At 42.6% G+C, this 24,449-nt stretch overlaps 1 protein-coding gene across 1 annotated transcript in view; it reads right to left on the reverse strand.

Moving 5' to 3' along the window:
* Positions 1-286: 286 nt before the first annotated feature.
* Positions 287-24,449, reverse strand: part of MAGEC1 (MAGE family member C1) — a 39,434-nt gene continuing 15,271 nt past the window's right edge. Inside the window, 8 exon segments of the mRNA XM_058441362.1 lie at positions 287-471; positions 474-495; positions 638-678; positions 681-1,206; positions 1,519-1,625; positions 1,857-1,873; positions 2,529-2,665; positions 21,757-24,448. Coding sequence (XP_058297345.1) covers positions 287-471; positions 474-495; positions 638-678; positions 681-1,206; positions 1,519-1,625; positions 1,857-1,873; positions 2,529-2,665; positions 21,757-24,448 — 3,727 coding nt within the window.

The raw sequence follows: 24,449 nt of genomic DNA on the forward strand, positions 1-24,449 counted from the left end.
TTCCCATTTTTTTTAACAAAATATAAAATTCTTACTTTTAAGTCAGATAAATGGCAATACGTGTGTAAGTAATATTAATAAACTAAGATTCTGAAACCAATTAAACCTGCTATTAAAATAAAAGCATTTGAAAATAGCCAAAAGAAAAACAGGTAAATCTATAAACCACCCACATGAAACAGAAATGCAGAGAACGCTGTTTTCTCTCCAGCCCCACCTGGGCCCTTCACTATGTAGGGCCTCAACTGCCTTCTTCAAACACAAAGGGAAGAAACTACCCTAGACTTCATTCAGGACAGGAGAAGTTGCTGGACATGAAACTGAAGCTTGCATTGGGCATGCCAGTGGCATCATCTGTGGTGGAGATTATGGCCTGGGCTCTCTCTTCCACATCTTTCAAAGCATCCTTGTACCAGGATGGAAAGGAAATAGGGATACTATTGTATAGCTTGGCCAAAAATTCTAGTACTTTCTGCTTGGTGCTTTCTGAATGGGCTCTTGGACCCCACAGGAATTCATAACGTGGAGGAGAACTGTTGGGCACCTCCCGATACTCCAGGTAATGTTCCTGCACCCAAACTTTAATGAGGAGCTCCCTGGGCTCCCCATAGACGAAGTGCTCCCTTCCAGCATACACCCCTATTGCCTTCAGCACTTCCCAGATGACCTCCTCGGGGCACAGCTGCCCTTTATGAAGCTCACACTCAGAATAAGAATCAGGAGGCAGTTCTCAGGCCTGCCCTTGTCATCACTACCCTCATCGGCGAGGTCTACTGTGTTTGCAAACACATAGAAGTGGTCAGGGCCCACTTCTATCAGGGAAAGGCCATAAAGAAGCTCTATGAACTCACAGGCTTTCTTGAGTATCACAGGAAAGTAGTCTTTGTACTTGGTGATGACAATCATCAGCATCTCTGACACTGTTATAGGCTCCTTTGTTTGGTATTTGAGGAGCAGGAACTCCACTAACTCGGCCTTTTCATCTAGTGTATATGTGAGAAAGAACTCACTGTCTGGCAGGCCAGGACAGGTACGTGCATCCTCCTCTTTGTGGCTGCTGGACTCTTCATTCATTGGGCTCCATGAAACAGAGGAAGAGCAGGAGCTCAGAGGATTCTGGGGAGGACACTGGGAAGGACCCTGTGGAGGACTCTTGGGAGTGCTCTGGAGAAGACTTGACATCCCAGCAGAGTGCACCTCCTCCTCCTCAGAGCCACCAAGAATCAGAGAAGAGGATGAGGAGGAGGAAGAGGAGGAAAGTACTAAGTAGAAAGTAGAAGAGGAAATGGAGGCTTCCTCCTCTTCCTCATCTGTGGGATCCTGTGCATCTATCCAATCCTCTATCACAACTGGGTACTGGGAATCTTCCGCAAAGTTGGGGAACGGAACGCTTGGAAAGAGGCATAACGACTTCTTCAGGAGCAGCAGGTAAACATGTCAATAGGGATACGGATGATGGGATCCAACAGGCCTGTGGAAGAGAGTGACACTGCGAGCGGCCTCAGCTGAGAAACTCACCCATGATGGCTCTGCCAAAGGCCGACTTACAGCTCCTCTTCTCTTAAGGTGGTGCTCTAGGGCCTCACAGGTCGCCTGTCTTCCTAGAGAGATTGTCCCCTGGGCACCTGTAAGAGGATGTGAGAAATCACCTCAGGGCACAGCTGAAAGGCAGAGCCTGAGGCACCAGGAATGACAGTAGGTGGTTACGGCTGGGTGCTGAGGAGTCTCCTCTGTTTGTGGAGGTAGATCCTTTGTAACAAGGTCAGGGCGTGCACTCACCTTGACTCCTGGCACTTCCTGGGCCTCCCCTGCTGTGCTGACTTTAGGAAGTACAGCTCAGACCCAGGTCTTCATACCCTGGTTCCTGGAGCACCTGCAAGAGGAAGTGAGGGAGCCCCTCAAGGCTAAAGACTGCAAGCAGAGCCTTGGGCCTCCCAGGGCTGACAGCTGGGGCTGACCAGACTCGCAGAGCTTCATAGTTCTGGGCTGCATGGCTCCCTCAGAATTTAATTAGCAACCTCACAGCTTCTCAGACAGGGCCAGACCCCCACCACTCTGCTGGTCTGAGGCAAAACCTCAGAGCAAACTCCACATCCCTGAGACCAGTGGGAGGTGGTGCGGTGGCAGCCTCTGCCAACTGCCAACTGGAGGCAGCTCCCCTGCTGACTTGCCATGGGACCCCCAGACCAAGGCCTCCCCACTCCCCTCCACCCCTCACCCAGAAATGAGAGGGCTGCGGCTCAGCCTGAGCTGACTGGGGAGTTCTAACAGGGCTGATATGAGGAGCAGGGTAGGAATCTCCAGGAATCTGTCCTCTGAGGTGGGGGTTCCCCGAGTCTTCCTCAAAGTCTTCCTATTTATTCCCTAGAGGGCCGGCACCTCCTCCCTTCTTCTATCGTGAGGACCCCTCAGCCCCCAGCGGCCATTTTCCTCTCTGGGACCTACAAGTCCCACGGCAGGGGCAGCATCTGCCACGGTTTCTTCTCTCTGTGGTGGTAGGTCCCTCAGTTCTTCCTCAGGGCCCTTACCTTGAGGATTGGCCAGGTCTAAGACTTCCCTCTGCTGAACTGAGACGAGCCTCCTCACAAAGTGCTTCAGGTCCTTCGGACTCACAAGATGCAAGTCGGGAAAGCACATCCAGGAACCCTGCAGGGGTTGACCAGAGCTGACAGCAGGGGCAGCGTGTGGCGGGGCCTCCACTCTGCAGAGGAGCCAGCCCCCACGTGTCAGTCTCCTTCCACCCTTTCCTGACCACTTCCTGGTCGCCCTCCACCCCTTCCTGTTCACTCCCTAAGCCTTGCTGACCTCTTCCCTCCCACCTCCCCAGTCCCTGACACCCTCCTCCCGCCCCTTTTTCCAGGGCTGACAGCAGGGAGTGTCTCTTTGCAGCCTGGGCCTCCCCTCCCTGGTGGGAGGTCATCGTCCTTCCACAGAGTTCTCTTCTTGATTATTGGCCATTCCTGGAGCTTCTCCCTCTGCTTAACTGAAGCTGCTCTCCTCAGAGAAAACCTCCCCTCCAGCTGACTCCCAAAATGGAAGTCAGAAAATTGTACATTTGGGGACCCTGATGGGCTCCTCCAGAGCTGGCAGCAGGCACAGGGACAGGACAGGGGGCACTACCAGTCATGGGTGTTCTCTTCCAGCCTTCCTGAGAGGCTGTGCCTGGACTCCTGATACTGCCTGGGATGCCTGACCCTGTGCATCTGAGTCTTTCACCTCCGAATAAGCCCCTCCAATCCCTGAGACCTGCAAGGTGCAAGAGAGGGAGAATCACATCCATCCACAGTGGTATAAGACCTCCCATGCCCAACGCAGGGCTCCACGGCCCCTGTCTGAAATGGAGTAGGAAGGCCCCTCAGTCTTCCTCAAGATATTAGTTCTTACGGGGCCTCCCCTCCCTCCCTCTCCTGTCCAGACAGCAACACTTGTTCCTTCAGCCGCTAAAATCCATTCCAAATTTTTCCAATTTACTGCTGAGTGTGAAGTTAACATCATCGCTCCCATAGCCTATGTTAAAGGCTTCATTATTGTTGCTTCTTTTCCTATCCTTGTTCCTGAAAAAACCATTGTCTTTTATGCAGCCTGTGACCCTTTTAAAAACCAATATGTGATTATCGTTTTAAATACACACATCAGATTTAACTAGAATGTGAAGTTACATGTATTTTGGAAAATGCATGGACTCCCATATCTACCAACCAAGTATCATACTGACCGGTTCCACCTGCCTAAAATTCTCCTGTGCATCCCGTTTGAAGTCAATCACTGCACTCCACAAAGCTCCTAGCAACGCTCTTCTGTTTTCAGTTCCTGTAGTTTTAACTTTTCCAATTTGTCATATGACTAGGTTCATAAGATACTGACTTAACAGTGTGCCTGTACTCTTTTTTTTTTTTTTATCACAACTAGCAAGGAATGAGAATTTCTGTTATTCTATATCCTCTCTTACATTTAGTATTTTAGATTTTCAGGTTTTAGCCATTCTCATAAGCATGTATTGCAATCTTCTTTGGTTTTTGTTTGCATCTTCCTAATGACATATGAAATTTGTCATCTTTTTATATGCTTTTTTTTTCCCATTGGTATAGCCCCTTTGGTAAAGTGTCTATTCAAATCATTTGCATCTTTTTGTAGATGAATAAACTTCATTTTTAGAGCATTGCTAATCCAAAAATACAAAGAGAAAACTTCATCAAATTTAGAGTTCTTATATCTACACCACCGCCCTGCCCTGCTTGCTGTACACACACACAAAGTGTCTCTTTTTATTTATATTTTGTATTATTACGACATGTTTGCTGCAACTGATGGAACTGTATTACCTCATTATTAAGTCCACGGTTTACGTCAGGACTCACTGTTAACGCTGAGGATGCTATAGATTTTGATAAGGGTGTAATGGCAAGTATACATCATTATAGTATTACACAGAATTGTTTCACCATCTTAGATCTCCTGCGTGTTCTACCTAATTATCAATCCCCTGTACAGCAACCCCAACCATCAGCTCCTGGAAACCAGTAATATTTTTAGTGTATTCATCGTTGCCTATTCCAGAATATGATATGATTGAAATTGTACATTATGTAGCCTTTTTAGAATTTTCTTCTTTCACTTAGCAGTAGGCTTTCACGATTCCTCCAGGTCCATCCCACTAACAACCACTGAAAGTTCCTGTTGCTCAGCATGCATGTCAACATTTGCTGTTGCAGTGTTTTGGATGTCAGCCATTCTCCTGGGGGTAGAGGGCTATCTCCTAGTTGTTTTAATTTCATATCTATAATGACATAGGACATTTGATAGTGTTACGTGCTTATTTTCCATTCCTATATATTCTTTGCTGGCGTATCTTTTCAGATTATCCTGCCCATTTTGTATTTGGTTTTCTTTTTTCTCATGATTGGATTTCCAGAGTTTTGTGACTCTCTCACAGTTTTGGAATCTGGTAGTCCAAGAGCAAGGTGTATACAAGGTTGTTTCCTGCTGAGGGCTGTGAGGGCAGGATGTTTTCCAGGCTCTCTCCTTGCCTTGTAGATGGTTGTCTTCACTCCGTGTATGTTCACGTTGTCATCACTCTACTCATAGCACTGTGTCCAAATTTCCCCTTTTTATGATGACTCCCATCGTATTGGATTAGGGCTGGCATTAATAACCACATTTTTTTAACTATTAGCTTAAGTTCATGATATGTGTGCAGGATGTGCAGGCTTTTTATGTATGTAAATGTGTGTCATGAAGGTTTGTTGTACATATTATTTCATCACCCAGGTATTAAGCCAATATCAATTAGTTATTTTTTCCTGACCCTCTCCTTCTTCCCACCCTCTGCCCTCTGGTAGGCCTTAGTGTGCATTGTTCCCCTCTATGTGTCCTTGTGTTTACAACATTTAGCTCCCGCTTATAAGTGAGAACATTTGACATTTGGTTTTCTGTTCCTCTGTTAGTTTGCCAAGGATAATGCCTCCAGCTTCATCTATTTTCCTGCAAAACACCTGATCTCCTTCCTTTTTATGGCTGCATAGTATTCCATGGTGTATATAGATCACATTTTCTTTATCCAGTCTATCATTGATGGGCATTTAGGTTGATTCTGTGTCTTTGCTATTGTGAATAGTGCCTCATTGAACATACACTTGCATATGTCTTAATAATAGAACCATTTATATTCCTTTAAATGTATACCCAGTAACTGGTTTGCTGGCCGGGTGAATGCTATTTCAGTCTCCAGGTCTTTGAGAATTTGACAGACTATTTTCCACAAGGGTTGAACTAATTGACACTCCCACCAACAGAGTAAAAATATTCCTTTTTCTCCACAACCTCACCACGATCTCTTATTTTTTGACATTTTAGTAATAGCCATTCTGTCTGGTGTGAGGTGGTGTCTCACTGTACTTTTGTTTGGCATTTCTCTAGTGATTAGTGATGTTGAGCTTTTTTCATATGCTTGTTGGCAGCATGTATGTCTTCTTTTGGAAAGTGTCTGTGCATGTCCTTTGCCCACCTTTTAACGGGCTTTTTTTTCACTTAAATTTGTTTAAATTCTTTATAGATGCTGGATATAGATCTTCATCAGATGCACAGATTGCAAAAATTTTCTCCCATCCTGTAGGTTGTCTGTTTAATCTGTTGATAGTTTCTCTTGCTCTGCAGAAGTTCTTTACTTTAAATACATCCTGTTTGTCAATGCTTGCTTTTGTTGCAACTATTTTTAGCACCTTTGTCATGAAATTTTCTCCCATGCTTATGTCCTGAATGGTATTGCCTAGGTTTTTTCTAAGGTTTTTATGGTTTTGGGTTTTACATTTAAGTCTTTAATCCACCTTGAGTTATTTTTGTATATGGTGTAAGGAAGGGGTGTAGTTTCAATTTTCTGCTTAAGGCTAGCCGGTTCTTCCATCACCATTTATTAAATAGGGAGTTCTTTACCAATTGCTTGTTTTTGTCACGTTTGTCAAAGATCAGATGGTTTTAGGTGTGCAGTCTTATTTCTGGGTTCTCTATTATTTTCCATTGGTCTATGTGTCAGTTCTTGTACCAGTACCGTGCTGTTTGGTTACTGTAGCCTTGTAGTGTAGTTTGAAGTGAGGTAGCATGATGCCTCCAGCTTTATTCTTTTTGCTTAGGATTGCCTTGGCTGTTTGGGCTCTTTTTTGGTTACATACGAATTTCAAAATAGATTTTTGTTTCTAGTTGTGTGAAGAATGTCAGTGAAAGTTTAGTGGGAATAGCACTGAATCTATAAATTGCTTTGGGCAGTACGGCCATTTTCACGATACTGATTCTTCCTATCCATTAGGATGGAATGTTTTTCCATTTGCTTGTGTTATCCCTGATTTGTTTGAGCAGGGATTTGTCTTTCTCCTTGTAGAGATACTTCACTTCCCTTGTTAGTTGTATTCCTAGCTATATTATTCCTTTTGTGGCAATTGGGAATGCAAGTTCATTCATGATTTGGCTCTCAGCTTGCCTGTTGTTGGTGTATACGAATGTTAGTGATTTCTGTACATTGATTTTGTATCCTGAGACTTTGCTGAAGTTGCCTATCAGCTTAAGAAGCTTTTGACCTGAGACAATGGGGTTTTCTAGATATATGATCATGTCATCTGCAAACAAAGATAGTTTGACTTCCTCTCTTCCTATTTGAATGCACTTTATTTATTTCTCTTGCCTGAGTGCCCTGGCCAGAACTCCCAATACTATGTTGAATAAGAGTGGTGAGATAGGGCATCCTTGTCTTTTGCTAATTTTCAAGAGGAATACTTCCAGCTTTTGTCTATTCAGTATAATATTGGCTGTGAGTTTGTCATATACGGCTCTTATTATTTTGAGGTATGTTCCCTCAACACCTAATTTATTGAGAGTATTTAATAAGAAAAAAAGTTGAACTTTATCAAAAGCTTTTTTTGCATCAATTGAGAAAATCACGTGGTTTTTATCTTTATTTCTGTTTATTTGATGAATCATATTTGTTGATTTGCATATGTTGAACCAACCTAGCATCCCCTAAATCAAGCCTACTTGATCCTGGTGGATAAGCTTTTTGATGTGCTGCTGGATATGGTTTGCCAGCATTTTGATAAGCATTTTTGCATCACTGTTTATTAAGGATATTGGCCTGATGTTTCCTTTTTTTTTTTTTTTTTTTTTTTTTTTTCTCTGCCAGGTTTTGGTATGAGGATGGTGTTGGCCTCATAGAATGAGTTAGGGAGACGTTCCTCCTTTTCAATTTTTTTGGAATGATTTGAGTTGGAATAGTACCAGCTCTTCTTTAATAACCACATTTTAACTTACTTGCCTCTGAGGTAATCCTGTCTCCAAATAATGCCACATATAAATTTCAACATAAAATTTTAGCGGGGATGCAACTGAACCTATAATAGTGGAAAGGGAAGTGGCAGACCTATATGTATATTATTACACATATGTAGTTATAAACACACACATATGCTCATATATGTATAAATTATATTTAAAAACCACATCTATCTTTCTCAAAATTCTAAATCAGCTTTTAAATTTAAACACTACAAGGTTAATTGTGGAAACTTCTGAATAGGGGGCTGAGTTTTGGAGGAACTTTCCAAAGGGGAGAATTGTGATTTCTACCTATTTTTTAAATTTTGCGTCAGAAATATATGCAGTATTTCTTTGTAAGGAAAGTATTGAAATAAGCCTAAGAAAAGCATGAGGAGCAGTCCAGTAGGAAGATAAAGTATCAGTAAGCTCATGGAACACCAAGAAAAAAAATCCTTGAAATTTATGTGACTTAACACGACAAGTTTATTTTTTGGCACATAAATTCTGATTTTAGTTGGCAGGGTGTTATGGGCTGAATTGTGACTCACCCCAAAAATTCATATATCCAAGTCTTAAAACCCAGTATCCCAGAATGTGACTGTATTTGAAGACAGAAATTTTGAAGAGGTAATTAAGGTAAAATGAGGTCTTAAGTTTAGGTTCATATTCAGTATGACAGGTATCCTCATAAGAAGTGCAGATTAAGATACAGACACACAGACCAAGGAACAACCATGTAAGAATTCAGTGAGAAAGTGGCTGTCTGCAAGCCACAGAGAGGCCAGAGAAGAAATCAAACCAGCCAACATCTTGATCTTGAAGTTATTATTTTGTAAATTTTCTGTGAATCTAAAACTATTCTAAAGCAAAAACTTTATGTAAAAATAGTAACTAGAAGCAGGATAATTAGGTAAGGAAACTAGAAATCAAAGTAATTTTTTGATAGGGTGGTTAGTTTCCTTTACTTTTTTTCCTTCTCTGTCTTCCAGCCTGGACTTAAAGGCATACAAAATTGAAGAATTGCCCATGATACAGAGACAGAAAGTGTTCTAAGGCAATTAGTGTTTTCATTTTTTCTAGAATAACCTTTGTGTTTGAAGAAATAGGATAGGAGATTCCTAAAAGACAAAGAGAACGTGAGAAATTCCTTTCTTCTTCAAGGTTGGCCTCCAGGCAAGCCAACCCCATTCCTGAAGGTGTAATCGTCCAATGAGAGCACCAGCAGCAGCTGCTCAGGCATCTAAAACTCTGAGTGAGGAACATCCTTCCCTCTGTCAAGGAGACCTTTGTTCGAAAAAGTACGGGAGAAAACTTTTCTGTTATTTTTATATGCTCTCACTGTTTAGCCAGGGAGGCAGACCCATACAAAGTAGGTGGATGGCATAGTGGACTGTACTAGAAGCCCAATTTCTAGTGAGTGTACTGGAAAGAGGGTCAGAGAATGTAGAGGCGTGTGGTAGTCAGTTTGGGTTGCCATAATGAAAATGCCAAATATTGGGGATTAGGTTACAACCTATGTGTTTTGATCGGGGACGTGCACAAACAAAAAAGTCAATGTAAGAATGAGATTGTATCAAATATAATTGACGTTATTGGATCAATCCAAACTTGTCTTGCAGGAATCTTTTTACTTTTTATTTATTTATTTTTTTTATTTGTTCATTTTTTTGAGATGGAGTCTCGCTCTGTTGCCCAGGCTGGAGTGTAATGGTGTGCTCTTGGCTCACTACAACCTCTGCCTCCCGGGTTCAAGCGATTCTTGTGCCTCAGCCGCGGGAGTAGCTGCGATTACAGGCGCGTGCCACCACAGCTGGCTAATTTTTTTTTTTTTTTTTGTATTTTTAGTAGAGACGGGGTTTCACCATATTGAACAGGCTGGTCTTGAACTCCTGACCTCTGATGATCCACCTGCCTCAGCCTCCCAAAGTGCTGGGATTACAGGCATGAGTGCCTGGCCAGGAATCTTAACATAAAAAGGACACCATAGCTTGGATAACTGAAATAGGAGTAATTTATAACCATGGTGTCAGAATAACTTCTTTCCCTTAGCAACATGCTTTTTATGTTCATCCCTGTCTTTCCATGGCCGATAGGCCTTTTCTTCTTATGGTTGCATAGTAATCCATTGTATAGGTGTATCACAGTTCGTTTATACTGCTGGTGGGAATGCACATTGCTAAAACCACTATGGAGAACAGCTTGGAGACTCTTCCAAAAATGAAAACAAAACTACCATACTATCCAGTAATTCCACTCCTTGGTGTTTACGTAAAATGAAGGAAATCAGTACACTGAAGTGATACCTGCACAATCATGTTCACTGCAGCACCATTAACAATAGCCAAGATTAGGAAGCAGCCAAAGTGTCCATCAGCAGATGACTGGATAAAGAAATTGTATTTACATACACACATTGGAGTACTATTCAGCCATAAAAGCAATGAGACCCTGTCATTTGCATCAACATGGATGACACTGGAGGTCATTATGATAAGTGAAATAAGCCAGGCACAGAAAGACAAACTTCACAGGTTCTCGCTTATATGTGGAAGCTAAACATCACAACAATGGAATTTGTGGACATAGAGTGTAGAAGGATGGTTACCTGAGGCTGAGAAATGTACAGGGGGTGGGGGAGAAGTGAGGATGGCTAATGTTTACAAAAAACTGTTAGAGAGAATCAATAAGACCTCTCTGTATTTGAGATCACAACAGGGTGACCATAGTCAAAATGATTTAATTGTACTTTTTGAAATAACTGAAAGAGTGTAATTGGATTATTTGAAACACAAAGAATAAATGTCTATGCTGATGGATCACCCATTTACCCTGATGTGATTATTACACATGGCAAGCCTATATCAAAATACCTCGTGTAACCCATAAACATATGCAAGTACTATGTAAAGGATTATTTACTCAGAGAGTAGTGTTGCTATTTACCAGGATAAATATCACCTGACATTTATCCACCCTGATGACCACTCTGATGACGTTCCTTTTGTTGGTGACCTGTTCTTCCTCTCTAGCTGTCTTTAATATTTTTTCTTTCATCTTGACATTGGAGAATATGATGACTATGTGACTTGGGGATGGTTGTCTTGTATAGTATCTCACAGGGATTCTCTGGATTTCCTGAATTTGAATGTTGACCATCCAACAAGGGTGGAGTAATTTTTGTGAATGATACCCTCAAATTTGTTTTCCAAGTTGCTTGTTCTTTCTCCCTGTCTTTTAGCGATGCCAATAGGTTGCAGGATTTGTCTCACTACACAATCTCAAATTTTTTGGAGGTTCGAGGCATTCTTTTATATTCTTTTTTCTATATAATCTTTTTCTGACTGAGTTGATTCAGAGAACTAGTTTTCAGGCTCAGAGATTTTTCCTCTGCTGGGTTAATTCTGTTGTTCCTACTTTTACTTGTATTATGAGATTCCTTCAGTAAGTTTTTCAGCCTTATCTGTTCTGCTTGGTTCCTTCTTAAAATGGCGATTTCATCTTTCAGCTTTTCTGTCATTTTATTGGATTCCTTAGATTCCTTGGATTTGGTTTTTACTTTCTCCTGAATCTCAATGATCTGTGTCCCTATCCAGATTCTAAACTCTCTGTCTCTCATTGTAGCCATTTCACCCTGCTTTAGAACCATTGCTGGAGAACTAGTGTGGTAGTGAGGAGGGGAGAAGATGCTCTGGTTTTTGGAGTTGCTAGAGTTCTTGTGCTGGTTCTTTCTTATCTGTGTGGGCCGATGTTCCTTTGCTATTTGAAGTTACTAGACCTTGAATGGGTTTTTTATTCTTTTATACTCGTTGATGCCCTTGAGTGTTTGACGGTGGTGGGTTCTGTCAAGAGGCTTCATTTCTAGAAGATGTTAGGGGCAAAAGCTCAGGTCAGTACTCTTGGGCTGTATGCTCAACCTTTGGGGACTGGTACGAGGCCCACATCATTGTTCTCTGTCGCTGTGATGTAAAGCAACTGCTCTGCTAGAGACACCGAGGTGCTCCTTGTCCACTGACAACAACACTCTGATGGGAGTTTCTGTCTGAAGTGCTTCACTGGGGCAGAAGCAGCAGAGTCTATGCTCAAATGGGCATACCACCAGCAAGAGCAGAATGGCCCAGCTTATCAATAGATGAAAATATATAGGTTTCCTAGGTATAAAATCAATGTAGGAAAAATAAACTTTGTTTTCTTGCAGCAACAATGAATATGAAAATACAGAAAATATAACCTCTAACTTATCATTCCAAACATTAAGTACCTTAAAAAAACTAACCAACAAAATTAAAACATTACAGAAAAAACATTAAGATGTTATTTAAAAACATTCATGAAGACCTACAGAAACAGAAAATAAATTCATGAGAATGAAGTTTCAATAGTTTTCCTTAAAACGGAATCGATAGAATAATCGTAATCCCAAATCAAAACAACCGAATGCCTTTGCACATGAAGACATCTATGAATCAGCTGATTCTAAAATGTAAAGACATGCAAACAGCAAAGCATAGTCAATACACTCTTGAGAAAGTGCAATTCATCCAACAGATAGTAAGAATTACAAAGGAGCTATTGTATGAAGCATTGGAGGTCTGGGTGCACGGATTAACGGATAGACCAATGGAACTGAATGGAAAGTCCTGAAAAACAAAACCAACAAAACATGTATAAAAGCAAGCTTAATTGATTAAAATGTGTTTCAGCTTTAGAATTGGAGACTGTCTTGTTGAAATACGTATCAGTGGAACAACTAAATATCCATATAAAAAACGTTAATGTAAGTGGAACACCTTTTCATATTATAACAAAATGCAATTACAGGGAAATTCAAAACCTACTTTTAAAATGTTCATTATAAAAACTTCAAAAACACAGAAATGCACAGAATAATAAATAAGTCTTTGTATAGATTATGTAAGGCTGGAGTTGAAAGAACTGAAAGACTCTGAGGTCAATGGTCACTTCAGTAACAAGAGGAGCGAGATGATATGAGTCAAAGAGGAACAGAGGAAATGGCACCTCCTCTCTCCCCCTTGTCTCACCCATAGAAGGCCTAGCTGCTTTCATAAGCCTTTGCTTTTTGAGAGTAGAATTTAGATCTCAATAGTAGCTGGGGGGAGGCTACCTGGGACAATGATGGATTTATTCCCCCTCTTACTTGAACCATCCTCCTGCTGACCTCTGGAACCCTGGTGATTCAAGCAATATAACCTAACAGTTCTATTCCGGAACGTCATGATGGAGGGCTGTTGTGCTGATGACAGACACCCTGACCAGGTCCACAAACACTTTACTAACTTAGTGGCAGTGCCAGGTTGCTCACATGATAGGAGTAGAGGCCCATCTCCCTCTCCACATGGATAAGAGCTCCACATACATCTTTTCAGCTGCTCTTACCCCTGGCAGGACCCTCAGAAGGATTCATGAGCCCTGAGATTTCAAAAAAGGTTGATTTGTGGCTTTGCCAGAGATTACCCTGAGAATTGGGGTTCTCTGCACCCACTATGGTCAGAATCAACTCAGCTGTTCATGAGCTGACTTCCTTCCTTAGCTTTGTCTCCGTGTCCCAGGGGCAGTGGGCCTCTGCTCATAGCCAGGATTGGTGGATCAAACCTCAGCGCTCAAGGTGGAAACCCACAGACAAGGAAGCTCTTCTCCCAGACTGGGAGGCAGCTGGTGGGTAAATTCCAGCTCTGGCCCACATGTCCTTGGGAATTATCCTCATGGAGCTTTTCTTCTGAGGTCCTAAGAAGGGAGCATTTCTTAGGGATGGTAAAAAGAAAATGGCAGCCTATCCTTTTACCTCCTGGTATTGGAAATAAGTGTCCCTTCCAGAAGAGAGAGGGACTAATGTTCTTGGGATTGAATCAGTGGGGAGTGTCAGGGGCCTTTTAAAGGAGTGAACACAACCCTTCTCCAAACATGCCCCAAATGACTCACCTTCAGTTCATATTTCTCACTTAGATTCAGCCTTCACTGAACATGCTGCCACTGCCAGTGGAGGTTTACCATAGGTGCCATGAATGTAGAATTGTTGGGCACCAGGTTGAAGGAGGGGACGGCATTCCCAGATTTCAAGGAATAAGAAACGTTTGTGCATGTGTCCGAGTGATTACAAAATACACATGAAGGCTGTCAAAAACTTGAAAAACCAAAGTATGTCTTCATTTGATATTTGTTCACATCAAAGGTGGCACAATTTTTATTTTTGTGCTTGATTTCTCCCTTTGTCTTATCCCAAATCCAATCCAACAGCAACTTTTTTTCCTTCAACCTCTAAAATCCATTCCAAATCCTTCCACTTTTTCAATCTTCGTTACTACTGCTGTGCATGATGTTAAGATTCTCTCTCACCTAGACTAGGTTAAAGTCTTCTTTGTTGTTGCTACTTAAAAAAAAAATCCCAATCCATGGCATGGATGGAGCTAGAGGCCATTATTCTAAGTGAACTAACACAGTAACAGAAAACCAGATACTACGTGTTCTCACTTATAAGTGGGAGCTAGAAAGGAGAACACATGGACACGTAGAGGGGAGCAACACACACTGGGGCCTTTCAGAGGGTGGAGAGTGGAAGGAGGGAGAGGATCAGGAAAAATAACAAATGGGTGCTGGGATTAATAGATGGGTGGTGAAATAATCTGTACAAGAAACCCCCATGACACAATTTACCTATGTAACACACCTGCACTTCTATCTCTGAAAGTAAAAGTTAAATTTTTTTTTTCAAAAACACACATCAAATGTAACTATTATGTGAAGTTATACGTATTTTGGCAAATGCATGGTGTCCCATATGTACCATCTGAGTATCGTAGTGACCAGTTTGATCAACCTAAAATTCTCCTGTGCATCCCATTTGAGGTCAGTCACCGCACTTCTGCAAAGCCCCTGGCAACTATGTTCTTCTTTCAGTTCCTATACTTTTAGCTTTCACCATGTCATAGGAAGAGGTGCATAAAATACTGATTTAAAAGTGCAGCTGTATCAGTTTTCATCACAACTAGCAAGGAATGAGAATTCCTGTTGTTCCATATCCTCTCTTACATTTGATATTTTAGACTGTTGGATTTTAGCCATTGTAATAAGTGTGTATTGCAAACTTCTTTGGTTTTTGTTTGCATCTCCCTAATGACAAATGACATTACATGCCTCTTTCCAGTATGTATATCCTCTTTGATAAAGTGTTTGTTCAAATTATTTACGTTTTTTTAAAAAAAATAGGCTTCATTTTTAGAGCATTGCTAATCCAAAAATACAGAGAGAAAACTTCGTCAAAATTACAGAGTTCCCACAGATCTACACCACCCTCGCTGCTCTGCCTCACGCACACACACATCCACACACACACACGAACACACACACACACAGTGTCTCCTATTATTTACAATTTGTATTATTATAGCATGTTTGCTACAACTGATGGATCTGTGTTGATACCTATTTAGTAAGTAAATTCCACAGTTTACATCAGGACTCATTCAACATTGTGGATGCTATGGTTTTTGCTAAGTGTGCAATGGCAAGTATTCATCATTACAGTATCATACAGAATTGTTTCACCAACCTAAATCTCCTGTGTACTCCACCTATTGATCAATCCTCCATTCCTCAACTCTAACCCCTCAGCCCTTGGAAACCACTAATATTTTTAGTGTATTTATCTTGCCTGTTCCAGAATATCGTATGACTGGAATCATATATTGTGTCGCCTTTTTATATTTTCTTCTTTCACTTAGCAATAGGCTTTCATGATTCCTTCAGATCTGTCCCACTAACAATGATTGAAAGTTCCTGTTGCTCAACACGCGTGTGAAAATTTGTTGGTTCAGTATTTTGGGTTTCAGCTACTCTTCTGGGTCTGTAGTGTTATATCTTAGTTGTTTCAATTTGCGATTCTTTAATGATACATGTCATTGTATTATTCTGTTTCCACATGGCTATAAATAAATGCCTGAGACTGAATAATTTATAAAAGAAAGAGGTTTAGTTGACTCCCAGTTCCACACGGCTGGGGGAGGCTTCAGGAAACTTATGATCATGGTGGAATGCGAAGGGGAAGCAGGTACCTTTTTCTCAAGGTGGCAGGAGGAAGAAGCACGAAGGAGGAACTTCGAAACACATACAAAATAATCAGATCTCGTGAGAACTCACTCACTACAAGGGGAACAGCATGGGTGAAACTGCCCCCATGATCCAATCATCTCTCTCCCTCGACATGTGGGGATTAAAATTAGAGTTCAGATTTCGGTGGGGACACAGAGCCAAGCCATATCAGAAATTGGAGAGTTATATCCGATTACTTTCTATTCATATATATCTTTGGTGGGGTACCTGTTTAGAATTTTTGGCCATTTTCAATTAGGCTTTCTGTTTTCTTATGATTGGGTTTCAACGTTTTGTGCATATTTAAATATATATCTTTTATCAGATATGTGTTTCACAAAACATTTAAACCAGTCTCTGGCTTGTCTTTTCTCTTAGCAGTCTTTTAGAGTAGAAGTTGTTAATTTTAATGAAGTCCAATTTATATCTCTTTTCTTAGATGTTGGCACATTTGGTGTTGCATCTGAAAAAGTCACCACCAAACTTAAGGTCAACTAGGGTTTGCACCTATAAGTTTGACCAAAATTTTGGTGATGCATCGGAAAATGTCATTACCAAAACCAAACTCCCCTAGGATTTTCACCCATAAGTTTCGATAAGGTTTAAAATTCTGATAAAATGTTTGTCAACAAATGAATCATTTCCACATAAACAAATGTGTAGGGAAACTAATTGGTGAGACCTTTGGTGGAAAAAGTCAGCAACATTTGAAAAAGTATAAAATTATTCATACCCTGTTCACTTCTACACAATTTCTACATTGATATGTATTCCTTATAAGGAATTTTACGCATTTGTCCCAGAATTTATGCTCAAATATATTGATTATATTTATACTAATTTTAGCCACAAAGAAAAAGCAAATATGTGTTCATCAGGAGGAGGTTGGTTCAGTTTGTTAATGCACAGAAATAAATTGGCATTCTCGGGAAAAGTCCCCAAAGTAAGGCAGATCTCTATGTGCTGACATGGAAAGATACTGGGTACATTTTAATAAGTGAGTATCATGGCGTGTTAGGGTTGCAATAGCAAAGTACCACAACCTGGATGACAAAACAACAGAATTTCATTGTCTCACAGTTTTGGAATCTGGTAGCCCAAGAGCAAGGTGTACACAAGATTGATTCCTTATGAGGCTGTGATTGTGGGATGCTTTCCAGGCCTCTCTCATTGCCTTGTACCTAGCTGTCTTCCCTCCATGTCTACTCACATTGTCATCTCTCTACTCACATCTCTATGTCCAAATATCCCCTTTTTGTACTGACTTCCAATAAGGCCAGCATTAATAACCTCATTTTAACTTGATTGCCTTTGAAATAATCCTATCTCAAAATCAATGCCACATTTTTATTTCAGTGTAGCAGTTTGTGGAAGAGGCAATTGAACCTATTATAGTGGCAGAGGTAAGTGGCAGGTCTATATGTATATCATTATATCATTACACATGTGTGTGTATATGTACATATATGTGTATATATAAAATAGCACATCTATCTTTCTGAAAGCCCGAGATCGAAAATCATATTTAAAATGTGCATGGCCACATTGTTATTGGTGGGAACTTCTGAGTAGGAGGCTGAGTTTTGCAGGCAGGAACTTTGTAAAGAAAGCAATGCAATTTCTATGTATTTTTAGAATATTTTGCAACAAAAATACATGCACTATTTACTTTTAAGTCAAATATTGAAATGACCCTAAGAAAAGGAAGAGGAGCACTCCAGTAGTCACATTAACAGTAACCTGATGGAAGAGAAAAAACTCCCTGACAGTTAAATGGCTTAACACGAGTTTATTTTTGTGCACATAAATTCTGATTTAAGTTGGCAGGGTGTTATGGGCTGAATTGCGCCCCTCTTGCCGAGTTCATATATCCAAGTCTCAACCCCCAGTACTGCAGAATGTCACTGTATTTGGAGACAGAACCTTTGAAGAGGCAGCTAAGGTAAAATGAGGTCTGATGATTAGGATCATATTCAATATGACTGGTGTTCTCATAAAAGAGCAGATTAAGATACAGACACACAGACCAAAGAACATCCATGTAAGAATTCAGTGAGAAAGTGGTCATCAGCCAGGCACGGGGAGGCCAGGGAAGAAATCAAACTGGCCCACATCTTGATCTTAGATATTTAGCCTCCAGAAATGGGAGAAAATACAATTCTATTGTTTAAGTCACCCAGTCTGTGGTATTCTGTTATGGCATAATAAAGTAATCCACAGCGGGCCCTCACTTTCCCCTCAGCCAAGAATCCAAGCTGCTTTCACCTTGCCCCTCCACATCACAACAGATGTTAGGTGCTGAACAGAAACGAAAGCATGGGAATGATGCACTGGCTTCTGTCTAACTATAAATGAACCAGCCAGGAAGGCGAGCTAGACAAGATGGAGATGGGCACTTGTAGTCTCTCCCATATGTTATTACGGTGCTCAATGAAAAGCAACTATTATACTTGAGGACAGTAATTCTCTTCATGTCTTGGAAATGTTTCTGGGAATGTCCGCATAGCCTTGAAATCTTCCAACTTTTTCTTGCCCTACAAGGTGACTGGTGGTTTCAAATTCAGGATTACATCCAGTTTTAAAACAATTCTGTAAGTCTTCGCAGGCAGGGTCAACCTTCGTCCGTCACTATCACTTGGCACTGTCCTTTTAATAACCTATATAATTTCTTTAGGCTGAGAATTCTCTCATATTTTTGGTGTATGAAAAATAACCTACCCTGTGAGCTTCTGCTACCCTCCATATGACGGAACATTCCTGAACAGCTATACACGTGCCTGTGGCTCACTGCAAGCCACCATTTTCCTGTGGGGCAGGTACACAGACAAGAGACAGTGGAAGATGTTTACTTATTGTTTATTTCTCATCAGAGATGGCATGTCCCCCAAAGTACCCTTGTCACCTCCTAGGCAGTCTTCAAGATTTTGTTACCGTTTTGTTTTTTTTAGGAATTCACCTTCCTGTAGATCATTTAGAAAGCGATGTCTATAGCCTTTCCTCACCTACAAAGTTTATGAAGGAAAGATTGGCATTTGATCATCTACACAAACTTATTCATCTCTGTTTGTGTTCAGTGCCCTGTTTCAAATAATGCATCTCATTAAAATCATACTACAAGTATCAAATATTACGAAATTTCAAATAGGCTATATCTGACCTTAGGATTATATCCCTAAACCCCATATGTTATGTGACAAATCAGATTTTACTCTGTGGCCTATTTGGAAATATGTTAAGAGTGTGTTGAAGATGCCCAGCATAGGTAGGGAAATGTCACTATCCAAAGTGGATATTCACATCGAGGGCCGTTATCACAGAGGAGCCAGTGGGAGGGATGGATCAGTCAGGGAACTTCTCCAGGGACAAACAGTGGTCTATTTCAGGGGAAGGGCGGATGTCTCTGGGCTCTTGCACTGAGGGCTGGGCACAGGCTTCAGAGTGTGAGACCACAGTGAGAAGTTACTCAGCAGAGCGCCCAGGGGGGATCAAATGGAGGGTGCTGTTAGGTGGGAAAGCCCTGGGGCTGGACAAAAGTACTGGCACCCAGACAGAGTCAGCTCTCAAGAAACCTAGGGCTCATAACAGAAGAATTTAGGTAAAGAAAGCCCAAAACGATCCCTGAAAGGTATTGATTCTCATTGTCACCTTTCTTCTCTAGGCCTATCTAAATACTTTATCACAGGTTTCTTCTTTATGTTACCTGAAAGACATTAGGAAGTATGAAGTGACTTAACAGGAAGAAGGCTATGCTCAGGCTAAGAGGAGTGGGGACAGTGTGGGTCTAGATGAATTCACAACTCAAGTCCCAGCCCAGTCACTTTCGAATCATGTGATCTGGGGGAATTTGTCATGAGCTATAAACCTCAGCTTCTTCGTCTGTAAAATGGGTTTGATAATCCCTGTTCTGTAGAATTGCTGGAATGTACGTACTGTGAGCAAAACACCTGGCACACAGCTTGGCATACCTTGGAATTTTAATAAATGGCAGTTGTCATCAATATGATTATAACCCCAAAGTCTACCACTGTCTTTTGAGAAAAATTCAGCTCTTGTTTTCGTTATCCAAAACGTCTCATTGAACATCCAGCTGAATATGTCAAGGAATATGAACTGAACCAAAAGTTTGGCTTCATAAATATACCTCAGGACATTTTCTTTCTAAAAGGATATATTGTATCATTCAAGAAAGAAGAGGCTTCCACAACTGAATGCAACTCAAAGATTGTAGATTTTAAGTTAAGGACCAACTCCTTTTCACCTTCCCCACTGATCATCCATCCAAACCACTAGTTTTATTTAAGCTCCATGAGAAACCTAGACCTTGCTTAGACTTGTCCACATTACATTCAAAAGAACCCAACTAAAAGTCCTGTCAATGGAATGGGCTTGGGCTCTCCCAGGCCTGGCAAATGAGTGCCAGCCCAGAGGCTTCTGAGCACCACATCAAGGAATTATCACCACGTTTCTCAGGAAAACTTGCAGATGATGGGTATCAATCACCTAGTCCTTGCACTGTGTTCAAGCTCACCAGTTACAAAGCCACAGAACACCTTCCATTACTTCCCCATGTGGAGACTTCTCTCCGCTTCATCCTCCACCCAGAGGGAACTGCTCAAGTGGTTTTCCTTTCCAGGCTTTTCTCTCACCTTCTGAGAGTCTGGGCCCTGCCACCACCCAGCTTCATAACAACCAGCTCCCACAGAAGCACCTGCAGTTGCCCAAAGCCCAAAACTGCCTTAGCTCAGGGCGTTTTTAATCAAAGGCTCCATCTGGAGTCTCACCTCCCCACTCCTTTTTAAACTTATTCTTTAGATTGTAGAGAAAATCTTAGCACATTCCTGATACGGCTTCTGGACCTACACTCTACCGTTTTAGGGTTAGGGATGAGTCTTCCTTTTAATACTAACAGTAATTTCTATGAGCAAATGCTGATATAATGTTCATCAAATAAATGAGTCACTGACACTTTTATTTATTACAATTTACTTTCTGCTGCTTTCTTACATTAGCCAAGCAAACCAGGTATGTATCTTTAATTTTCAAGAACAACAGACTAAAGGACCTGAAGAAATGCAAATATTAACAATCCTTTACTTTGTTCCACTATTTAACTGCAGAGTTCCTTCACAGTTTCAAGAAAATTCCTACAGTAATACCATTAACCTGTGACACATCACAAAATGAGGCAGAAGGTTTTCCCAATGTGGTGTGTTTGGGTGTGTTTTTGTTTTTACAAAATATCAAACTGTTACTCTTAAACCAGATAGACAGCAATACATGTGGAACTAATGTTCATAAACCAGGATTCTGAAGCTATTTAAACCTGTTATTAATAGGAAAAGCATTTGAAAAATACCCAAAAGTAAAACAGGTGAACCCCTTAACTGCCCACATGGAACAGAAATGCAAATAGCACTGTGTTCTCTCCAGCCTCAACCGGGCCCTCCACCACGTAGAAACTCGACTGCCCTCTTCAAACTCAGAGGGAAGAATCTGCCCTAGACTTCACTCAGAAGAGAAGCTGGGAGACACGACACTGGGGCTTGCACTTTCTGTGGCAGTTGAATCATCTGTGGTGTCAATTATGGCCTGGGCTCTCTCTTCCACATCTTTCAAAGCATCCTTGTATGAGGATGGAAAGGTAATAGGGACGACACTGTTTAGCATGGCCAAAAACTCTACTACTTTCCTCTTAATGATTTCTGAATGAGCTCTTGGACCCCACAGGAATTCGTGACGTGGAGGAGAAGTGTTGGGCACCTCCCGGTACTCTAGGTAATCTTCCTGCACCCAAACTTTAGTGAGGAGCTCCCTGGGCTCCCCAAAGACAAAGTGCTCCCTCCCAGCATGCACCCCCATTCCACTCAGCACATCCCAGATGATCTCCTCAGAGGTACAGGTGCCCTTTATGAAGATGATACTCAGAATAAGAATCAGGAGGCGGTTCTGGGGCATGCCCTGCTCATCACTCTGACTCCCCTCAGAGGTGAGGTCTAATGTGTTTACAAAGACATAGGAGTCGTCAGGGTCCACTTCTCTCAGGGAAATGCCAAAAAGAATCTCTATGAACTCACGGGCTTTCCTGAAGATCACAGGAAAGTAGCCCGTGTACCTGCTGATGACATTTGTCAGCATCTCTGCCTTTGTGATAGGCTGCTTTGCTTGATATTTGAGGAGAAGAAACCGTGCCAACTCGTCCACCTTTTCATCCAGTGTATAAGTGAACAAGGGCTCTCCCTCTATCAAGGACTCGCTGTCTGTCAAGGAATCACTCTCTAGCAAAGTGTCTGAGGTACTTGTATCTTCATCTACTGGGCTGCTGGACTCTTCACTGAATGGGCTCAATGAAGTGGAGGAGGAGGAGGAGGAGGAGGAGGAGGAGGAGCTCACAGGACTCTGGAGAGAACTCTGAGGACTCTCAGGGGAACTCTGGGAAAGACTCGATGAAGTGGAGGAGGGGAAGGAGCTCACAGGAGAACTCTGGGAAAGACTCGATGAAGTGGAGGAGAGGAAGGAGCTCACAGGACTCTGGAGAGGAGACTGGGCAGACCCCTCAGGAGGACTCTGAGGACTCTCATGGGAACTTTGGAGAAGACTCGCTAAAGTGTAGGAGAAGAAGGAGCTGACAGGTCTCTGGAGAGGAGACTGAGCAGGCCCCTCAGGAGGACTCTGAGGACTCTCAGGGAAACTCTGGGGAAGACTCAGTGAAGTGGAGGAGGAGCAGATACTCACAGGACTCTGGAGAGAAGACTGGAAGTCCTCCCCCTGAGGAGGACTCTGAGGAAAGTGGAGAGGAGACGTGGAGTCCTCCCACTCAGGAGGACTCTGAGGAAACTGGAGAGAAGACGCGGAGTCCTCCCCCTCAAGAGGACTCTGAGGAATTTGGAGAGGAGACAGGGAGTGCGTCCCCTCAGGAGGGCTCTGAGGACTATGGAGAGGAGACTGGGCAGGCCTCTCAGGAGGACGCTGAGGAAAGTAGTGAGGAGACAGGGAGTCCTCCCCGTGGGGAGAACTTAGAGGAAAGTAGTGAGGAGACAGGGAGCCCTCCCCGTCAGAAGGGCTCTGAGGAAAGTAGTGAGGAGACAGGGAGTCCTCCCACTCAGGAGAACTCTGAGGAAAGTAGTGAGGAGACAGGGAGTCCTCCCCCTGAGGAGGACTCTGAGGAAAGTAGTGAGGAGACATGGAGTCCTCCCCATCAGAACTCTGAGGAAAGTAGTGAGGAGACAGGGAGTCCTCCCCGTGGGGAGGACTCAGAGGAAAGTAGTGAGGAGACAGGGAGTCCTCCCACTCAGGAGAACTCTGAGGAAAGTAGTGAGGAGACAGGGAGTCCTCCCCATCGGGAGGGCTCTGAGGAAAGTAATGAGGAGACATGGAGTCCTCCCCCTGAGGACTCTGATGAAAGCAGTGAGACAGGGAGTCCTCCCCGTGAGGAGGGCTCTGAGGAAAGTAGTGAGGAGACAGGGAGTCCTCCCCATCAGGAGAACTCTGAGGAAAGTAGTGAGGAGACAGGGAGTCCTCCCCATCGGGAGAACTCTGAGGAAAGTAGTGAGGAGACAGGGAGTCCTCCCACTCAGGAGAACTCTGAGGAGAGTAGTGAGACAGGGAGTCCCCGTGGGGAGGACTCTGAGGAAAGTAGCGAGGAGACAGGGAGTCCTCCCACTCAGGAATACTCTCAGCAATCTGGAGCGGAGAATGGGTGTTCTCCCCCTCAGGAGGACTCTGAGGAATCTGGAGAGGAGACTGGGGAAAACCCTCAAAAGTACTTTGAGTACTCTCAGGGGAACTCTGGAAAATACTCAAAAAAGTAGAGGAGGAGGAGGAGGTCACAGGCATCTGGAGAGGAGACTGGGCAAAACCCTCAAAAGTACTCTGAGTTCTCTCAGGGGAACTCTGGAAAATACTCAATAAAGTGGAGGAGGAGGAGGGGCTCACAGGAATCTGGAGAGGAGACTGGGGAAAACCCTCAAAAGTACTCTGAGTTCTCTCAGGGGAACTCTGGAAAAGACTCAGTAAAGTGGAGGAGGAGGAGGAGCTCACAGGAATCTGGAGAGGAGACTGGGGAAAACCCTCAAAAGTACTTTGAGTACTCTCAGGAGAACTCTGGAAAATACTCAAAATAGTAGAGGAGGAGGAGGAGGTCACAGGCATCTGGAGAGGAGACTGGGCAAAACCCTCAAAAGTACTCTGAGTTCTCTCAGGGGAACTCTGGAAAAGACTCAGTAAAGTGGAGGAGGAGGGGCTCACAGGAATCTGGAGAGGAGACTGGGGAAAACCCTCAAAAGTACTCTGAGTTGTCTCAGGGGAACTCTGGAAAATACTCAATAAAGTGAAAGAGAAGGAGGCGCTCACAGGAATCTGGAGAGGAGACTGGGGAAAACCCTCAAAAGGACTTTGAGTACTCTCAGGGGAACTCTGGAAAATACTCAGTAAAGTGGAGGAGGAGGCAGCACTCACAGGCAACTGGAGAGGAGACTGGGGAAAACCCTCAAAAGTACTCTGAGTTCTCTCAGGGGAACTCTGGAAAATACTCAATAAAGTGGAGGAGG

Source organism: Hylobates moloch, unplaced genomic scaffold (genome assembly GCF_009828535.3).
Source record: "Hylobates moloch isolate HMO894 unplaced genomic scaffold, HMol_V3 SCAFFOLD_7, whole genome shotgun sequence".
Lineage (NCBI taxonomy): Eukaryota > Metazoa > Chordata > Mammalia > Primates > Hylobatidae > Hylobates > Hylobates moloch.